We start from the raw sequence: 8,223 nt of genomic DNA on the forward strand, positions 1-8,223 counted from the left end.
AACTCACAATTAACTTTCAGTAACTCCACTTGTCTGTAATTGTATTGAACTATTCAAAAGGTAGCATTAAAAATATTGTAGAATTCTTTTTTTTTATTCCAAGCGTTCCATGATTATATGCAGTTTGTTTGCATGCAGTTTTAGAATTCTTCACGATATTTATAAATTAATTTTTATGATAGCTGAGACATTTAGAACATACATGATGATCCGCTTCTAATTAAATAGTTTTAACACACTAGTTTAGACATTGGTACTATCAAAATGTATCTAACTTAGGTGGCAAATCTCTGCACTTGTGTGCAAGTTATTTTTCTATCAAATATGTCGACATGCAAGATAAATATGTTGACATGCAAGATAGTTATGTCAACATGCAACATAACTATGTTGACATGCAAGAAAATTACAATCAATTAAATAGAAATTATAAAAAAATCTCAAAAAATCTCAAATATCTCCCACATGTGACATCCAAGATGCTATCTGGATGCAACTTCTTTATGTCGACATGCAACTTTTTTATGTCGACATGCAACTTAGTTATGTGCATTTCGACATGAATATGTTACATGTCAACATATTTATCTTACATGTTAACATAATTTTAAAAAGTTGCATGTCGACATAATGAAGTTGCATGTTAACATAAATAAGTTGCATGTTAACATAAATAAGTTGCATGTCGACATAAATATGTTGCAAGATGAATATGTTGACTTGCAACATAATGCTGACTTTACATGTGAGATAAATATGTTGACATCCAACTTATAAGTTGTTTATCCACATAACTAAGTTGCATGTAGACATAACTATGTAGCATGCCAACATATTTATCTTGCATGTTCACATAACTAATTTGCATGTCGACATAAAGAAGTTGCATGTTAACATATAAATAAGTTGCATGTTGACATAATTAGGTAGCGTATCTAGCATCTTGGATGTCACATGTTGGCGATATTTGAGATTTTTTATAACTCTTATTTGATTGCAGTTTTTCTTTCATGTCAACATAGTTATGTTCATGTTGACATAACTATCTTGCATGTCAACATATTTATCTTGTATGTCGACATAATTTATAAAAAAAAAATAACTTACACACAAGGGGCAGAGATATGCCACCATACGTGGCAGAGATATGCCATCATACTAACTATATCACAGGCACCAAGGTGAAGCTGATGTTATAATTTTTGTCTAATAATAAAAATAAATACCCTATATCTTATTTACGGGGTGTTCGAAAAATTATGTATACATAAATCTAACTAATGAAATTGCAGAACAAAACTGAGAGACGGTCCTGATTTTAACTACTGACTCAATTCCAAATCAAAGCATTGTCGCTGATATTTAAAAGTGTGCTCTCCCTTGTTGCCAGACCTTGGTCGAACTTGAACACAGAGAGCACTTGTTTCTATACACGAAAGTTCAGTTACTTTGACCATTTTTCGCCAGTGCATTGTTTTAAAAGTCATTTCATCAACACATAAAATTATATACGAAAAATGACGTAACAATGCACAGGCGATAAACAGTACTTGATGAAAATTGGTCGCACGCCAGTATAGTACAGCTGACTGTTTGTTAATATTTATATTTAGTCTTTCATTGCAGAAACAAGTACAAGTACTAAAATAGCTGTGTGGCGGCTAATAGTACACAGGCGAGCTAATATTAAAGCTCAAGAAGCTCAACGCAGTTATTTCTCTTTATAGAAATCTTCCGTGTTTAAAGGTTAATTTGTAACGTTACTGGAGTCCTCCTAAGGGTTGTTGTTGTGAAAACTGTTTTTACTAAAGGTACGTTTGATAAAAAAAAATGTTTTATCATGATGCTTTATTAAGGTGGAATAACACACCGGGAAAAAGTCACTCAAATTAACAAGAAATAATTTGATAATGAAAGATATAATGATAAATACACTCTCCAAATGTCAAATAAGCGAAAAATTTGCAGTTTGGGGATAAAAAATGAATATCTAAACTAATTATTCCAGAAAGTAACAACAAAAGCCCCGGCGGAATTCGAGCTCGGGATGTACGGTTCACAAGTCTGACACTTTATCCACTCAGCTATGGAATAGTTTACATGTTTCAGTCTATAAAATCCTTTTAATAAAACGAAATGTCGTTTCGACCAGCGGTCAGCCTTTTGTGATGATGTGTTATTCAACCTTAAGTGATATCATATTTCTTATTGCTATATTTATAAGTACAAGTACAAATCAGTATAGGTATTCATAAATCAATATCAGTATTGTATCTTTTGTAAAAAAAAAAAAAAAAAAATCTGTTCAAAGTCCATATTTATATCTGACAATGCCCATTGCTTATTTGTTTTAGTAGTAAAGTGTATTGTGTTCTCTTAATAATGAAGAAGGCGGGTATATAAGTCTTTATCAATGAATGAATGTCCTGTTGTATAAAGAGAATAGATAGAATGTTCTATCGTTAAAATGACTGATGTCCTGAGTGTAGCCTATACTGGTCATGATAAGATTATTCTTTCTATAAAGAGAATAGCTCATATTTGCTAGCACCACAGCTGATGATTAGATAATTTCCCATCAAGAAGGAAATGACCTCAAATATAACCTTATGTGATAGTTTGTATGATAGGCTTAGTATTGTCTCTTTCAGTTCAGTTCAGTTCAGTTCAGCTCATGCCATGTTTTTGTTTACATAAGTTTTATATACATGTATACATGCTGATAAAAGGTTTGCTTTCCTTAGATTTTTTTTTATCAGCAAGTCTATTACTTTATAACAATTCTATAAGGTGGTTACTGGTTACTCTAATTTTTGTTTTAAATATTGAAATATAAATGTACATTGTATTTACTGTTTACCTTTGTATCTCGTTGACAACTGACTAAAATTTTGGCTGACCATTAGAAATACCATAGTCAAGCATTGCAGGGATGTCTCTAATTCTCCTGCCTATAAAGCTAGACCCCCAGACCCCTTTCTACTTTTTTATTTCTTCCTTCTACTTTAATTTTTAGAGACAACCATGCAATGTACCAGTAAATATCAAAGTTGGAAAAGAAAATTCAGAAAAAAATCGTAACCATTATGGTTGCCCCTATAAATTAAAAATAGTCAGGTGTAAAGTGTTGTAGTTCATAGCATCATGAATCTGCAAAAAAATTAAATTCATATTTACATTTGAGAAATTCATTTCTTATGTTTACTTTTTAAATAATATCATTTAGTATATGAATGAAACCATGTATTTTTTCTATTGTACATTATAATGCAACATTCTAACCACTTGACTTTTTGAAAAGTTCATGCAGAAGTTGAATTGGTCTGCTTTCTGTGTCTGCTTTGTTCCACTATAGCTGACCCCAATCAGACTCCAGAGCAGTCCCAGAGGGGACATACATGTACATGTAGAAGACAAAACTCCAATTTCAGAGGCAGACCCTTAAATTGCTACTGAAAAATGACCAAATGTCTCGATCTACATGTGCATTTGGAATATACAAGGGACGTGCTTATAGGCCATGAGAAAAAAATGGGTTTGCTTCCTACTTCAGTGCATAAAGTGGACCCCAAGAGCTGACCTTGAGTAAACCAAAAGCAGACCCAAAGCAGACCAAAAGCAGAAGCAGATTTTTAAAAAGCAGGCCGTGGGTCAGCTTTTGGGGTATGCTTTAGTGTTAGAGCTCGTTTCAAAATACCATCGATTTTCACACTTGATGACAGTCTTGTTTTCGTCAGCAGCTCGCTAAATCCAGACGCCCGTCACTTCGTCGGCATCAAAGACATGCCGCTGAAACTCCCACACAGTACAACCGCATTAGAGCTTTGCCGGCATCAAAGAAATGCCGCTATCATAACGATTATGAATAAGGACTGTTTAGTTTTCATTCACATAGATTTATATAATGCATGCATGCATAAATACATGCGTTTACTTGCTTGTATTTTTATTTCTTGAACACTAGGTCACAAATTATTTACATGTTTGAATTGTATCAATGCATTTGCTTTTTATCTCTTCTCTCATTCAAGCCATGAGCGGTAAATTCTTAACTCCGCCTACTACGGTCCGATTGGACAAGAGTCAGTCAACATTTTCTAATCAGCAAAGATGCTATAGCATTCCTTACATACAACTACATAGTCCACTAACTTGTATGGGATTCAGGGGTAAACCCAAATATGTCAAGACGATAGTGCATTCTAATGAGATTAATCGGTTGCAACTATAATCAATGACATAAATTATTCAGCGTGCTATGAAAAAAAAAAGAATAAGAATTTTTTTGAAAATGTGGGTTCCACCATCACCAAAATCTTAAAATCACTCAACTCATTCCAAAACTCAAATCCTTTTTTTAAAAATCATAAATTTGAGACCAATACTCAGACTTGAGACTGAGTATTATATTGACTTCAGAAAAGTTGGTGATGCATTGGCAAGCCTGATGAGGCCCTATCTCGCTAGCCAGCTAAGTTATCTCTCTCTCTCTCTCTCTCTCTCTCTCTCTCTCTCTCTCTCTCTCTCTCTCTCTCTCTCTCTCTCCAAATTCCAAACAAAACAATAATTTCAAATATAAGTATATATGAGGGATTCAGTTGTTTTTCGATCTGCAGTACTCTATTTTTAATGCAGTTGCATGTTTCAACCATGTGTTCTCTCTCTCTCTCTCTCTCTCTCTCTCTCTCTCTCTCTCTCTCTCTCTCTCTCTCTCTCTCTCTCTCTTCTCTCTCTCTTCCTCTCTCTCTCTCTCTCTCTGAGTGTCTGCATGTGTTTAAGCTACATTTTTATAAAGCCATTTCAAATATTCATATTAATAATACTTAATACAGTGGGGCCTCAGATATCCGGACGCCAGATAACCGGACGCTTCAGTTTACGGACGATTTTATTTGGGAACAGATTTGTTTATACATTATTTTGTCTCATTTATCCGGAAATTCGCGTTCCGGATCCGGACAGTCTGTTTTTACCACAAAACACTTATTTACTACTAATCTTGCTTCATTTAACCGGACGGTAAAATTTGATGATACCCTACTCAGTACAAATAATTACCCCTGTCAATTAAGTTTCACACCTTTTTTACCTGCTAGACCCTAATGAGTAGCTTGTATAAACACACTGACTTCCCAAATCACTTTCAAAAATTGGAAAATTGCAAACAACAGTGTATCACACACATATCACACTTGGACACAAAGAATTTAGCTAGATTAGGTTATCATTTTTGTCCAGTTAATATTTTATGACAAAATAATAAAATGAAGCAGAGTTCTTCATATCTAAAAACGTTCATATCAACAGCATGTGTTGCTACTAGTATCAACACTGGGAGCAATTGTATACAAATACATTATCATTCATGACAACAATAGATACATTTCAGATATCCGGACGCTTCACCTATCCGGACGATTGGACTTGGGAACGAAAGCGTCCGGATAACTGAGGAATTAAAAAGCAAAACAATTGTTTTCCTACCTGCAGCAGGTTCTATCTCTAGTGCAATTGAACTGTTTCTACCACATGCGTTGTTGTGGTGGCCACATGCTTTTGATACTGGCAAAGTTACCGGCTGACTGAGTCTAGCGAGTGGCTGACGTAAACATTGGCTGTCACCAAGTGGGAAAATTGACGGTATTTTGAAATGAGCTGTAAGTTTTGTCTGGTTGTTGCTGTAGGTTAATTCGCTACTACAATTGTCTTTGTTACATGTTTCTTATTTATTTTTATTGTCTATTTAATTCTTGACAGCTGAAAGATGGAGGAGGACTCCAAGAGAAGTGAATTTGTTCCTCTTCATGGAATAATGACGCATGTCCTGAAGTATGGCAACTCTGACCAGTCCAAATATCTGTATCTGATAATACCAGGTCAGACACAGTTATTGTTTGATACTCTTTATCAAATATTACATTGTTTGTGTGCATTTGACTTGCTGGTTAATTCAGATAATATGTGATAACAAAAAAAAAATTCAATTAGCAAAATGTCAAAAAGTTTTAGCATGTTTTGTTCCTCACTCAAAAATCTCTATTCTGTGAAAAAAAAATCATTGAAAACTAAAAGTAATTTGTTTCTAGATTTGTAAAAATATTGTTTTATAGTCAAATAAATTTTGATAATTGTTGACATTTTAAACAGGAAACCCAGGCATCATCGACTACTATGATCGCTTCATGCAGGTGCTATACAGGAACTGTGACCAGAAGATCCCGGTCTGGGGAATATCACATGCTGGTCATGTGACTGTTCCCAACAAATCATTGGATGTAGGTAAGTCACATGTCAGGTCAATCAAATTTACCGATATATCTAACAGTTCTAAAGTTTCATGATTCTTTTTCAAACATCTAAATTGACCTTAAGCATTTTACTTTGTGGAGAAAAAGGACCTAGTAAAATTTATTATCTTGTAGTGTACAGTTATTTTTAATTTGAAGATATTGTACTACTCTCTGTATTAATAAATGTGAGGAAAAAGTGTAAGAGATTGTGTTTTGTTCAAAATCAAGTATAATCATTTATGTTCATTTTTAATTTCAGAAAAGGCATCATATTCTGTGTGTTCATTAGAAGGACAAATCAAACACAAGGTGAAATACATCAAGGATCACATTCCAGCAGATGTAAAACTGATTTTGATTGGCCATTCCATAGGCTGTTATATGATCATGAGAATTCTGGATGAAATCGACCATCAGCGAGTTGTACGATGCTTTCAGTTATTTCCAACCATTGAGAGAATGGCTCAGTCACCAAAGGGTCAAGTTGCCACGCCTATGCTCAAATATCTTCGCTGGCTGGGAACCGCAATAGTTCATGGTGCATCCTATTTATCTCCCTTTGTCCAATACAGGCTGCTTTTGTGGTATTTCAGTGGCCGGAAAATCCCAGAGTGTGTGTACAATGCTTCCATGAACCTGTTTGATCCCTTCTGTGTCAGCAATGTGATGTATATGGCTAATTTAGAAATGCAGCAGGTAGCTCACTTGGATGAAGATTTAGTGGAAAGACATCTTCCAAAAATGAGTTTCTATTATGGGGAAGATGACCATTGGTGCCCCAAGTCCTACTATTTTGATATGAAGAAAAAATTCCCCCATGGTGACATCAGATTGTGTGAGAATGGCTATGACCACGCCTTTGTTTTAGAGGCCAGTGATGAAATGGGGGACATTGTTTGGGAGTGGCTACAGAGTGATCTGGCCAAGCTGGAATCCTGAGGAACAAAAGCTACTCCATGGATTTTATTAGATTTGAATTTTATTGCACCTTAAATTATTACACTCATTAACATTTATATTAAACAAAATAAGGAAAAAATACAATGTTACATTCCAAAGTACAAGTGTGTACATGTATATCAAGTGTTGTTATGCTGAGTCCTGCTGGCTGTCGAGACATATACTGCCTGTAGAACACACAGGTAATCTAATAACAGCAGATTTATCAAAGGTTTTACATCAAACACAGTACATGTATTCCTTTCTTGACAATATTCTTTGCATGTGCCTTTATACACAAATTTGGCACAGAATTATGAATACAATGTACTAGTTTGTAATTGTTTGATATACTTTTGTCCCTTAGTGCATGGGTATTATTCTAAATAATGTATTATATATTGTTTTAACTTATGAAAATTCCTGAATAACTCCAAATTGGATATTTTTTTGTTTAAATGTGTTTATTTGCACTTCTCTGGAAATATACCAGGTCAATGTTTTAATTTGCACTCCTTTGTGAATGGCAGTTTATATAGAAATGTTTTATGCAAATGAAAAAAATTGAACAGACACCAATATTATTAGATATTAGTACATGTACTTCAGTGCACGTGTATTTAATGAACACAGATAACATAATCCTGCAATCAAATGTCAGACTGATACGAGCCAGTGTTCAACATGTTTGTTTTTCATTGCGATACTAGTATTCAATTTTGTACGCTGTAAAATTGTATAAAAAGAAAATGAGAGTCTTAAAAATTTGTATAAACCAATTTTGCTATGTGATTTTTACTATTGCTCATGATTACAATTAAGATGTTCAGCAACAACTGTCTTTTACTTAATACATGGTCTTTGTTGCCATGATGGGTGTCAGTTGAATCCTTATGATTTATGTATTTGCAAAAGTGAGAAACCTCAAATGATTGTGATATTCTTCATATTGTTACATTTATTAAATCTTCATATGTTGTGTGACATATCTGTA

At 34.1% G+C, this 8,223-nt stretch overlaps 1 protein-coding gene across 3 annotated transcripts; it reads left to right on the top strand.

Moving 5' to 3' along the window:
• Window positions 1–1,654: 1,654 nt before the first annotated feature.
• On the top strand, window positions 1,655–8,206 carry LOC105328824 (lipid droplet-associated hydrolase). 3 transcript variants are annotated; one of them, XM_034459683.2, is made up of 5 exons: window positions 1,688–1,811; window positions 5,494–5,640; window positions 5,758–5,876; window positions 6,148–6,279; window positions 6,550–8,206. In XM_034459683.2, the coding sequence occupies exons 3-5, from the start codon at window positions 5,765–5,767 to the stop codon at window positions 7,227–7,229; spliced, it is 924 nt and encodes a 307-aa protein (XP_034315574.1). In that variant the 5' UTR covers window positions 1,688–1,811; window positions 5,494–5,640; window positions 5,758–5,764; the 3' UTR covers window positions 7,230–8,206. The 3 variants fall into 3 exon arrangements, with proteins under 3 accessions (XP_034315479.1, XP_034315574.1, XP_034315521.1); XM_034459630.2 differs by having other exon boundaries at window positions 1,689–1,811; window positions 5,494–5,657; XM_034459588.2 differs by lacking the exon at window positions 5,494–5,640 and having other exon boundaries at window positions 1,655–1,811.
• The last annotated feature ends 17 nt before the right edge of the window (window positions 8,207–8,223 follow it).

This window comes from Magallana gigas, chromosome 5 (genome assembly GCF_963853765.1).
Source record: "Magallana gigas chromosome 5, xbMagGiga1.1, whole genome shotgun sequence".
In the NCBI taxonomy this organism is placed as follows: domain Eukaryota; kingdom Metazoa; phylum Mollusca; class Bivalvia; order Ostreida; family Ostreidae; genus Magallana; species Magallana gigas.

Bases quoted from the DNA above. Each gene is read 5' to 3' on its own strand.
- LOC105328824 (XM_034459588.2), top strand. From the start codon at position 5,765: ATGGAGGAGGACTCCAAGAGAAGTGAATTTGTTCCTCTTCATGGAATA. The intron at 5,877-6,147 runs GTCAGACACAGT...CATTTTAAACAG, and splicing joins TCTGTATCTGATAATACCAG to GAAACCCAGGCATCATCGAC. The intron at 6,280-6,549 runs GTAAGTCACATG...TTTTAATTTCAG, and splicing joins CAACAAATCATTGGATGTAG to AAAAGGCATCATATTCTGTG.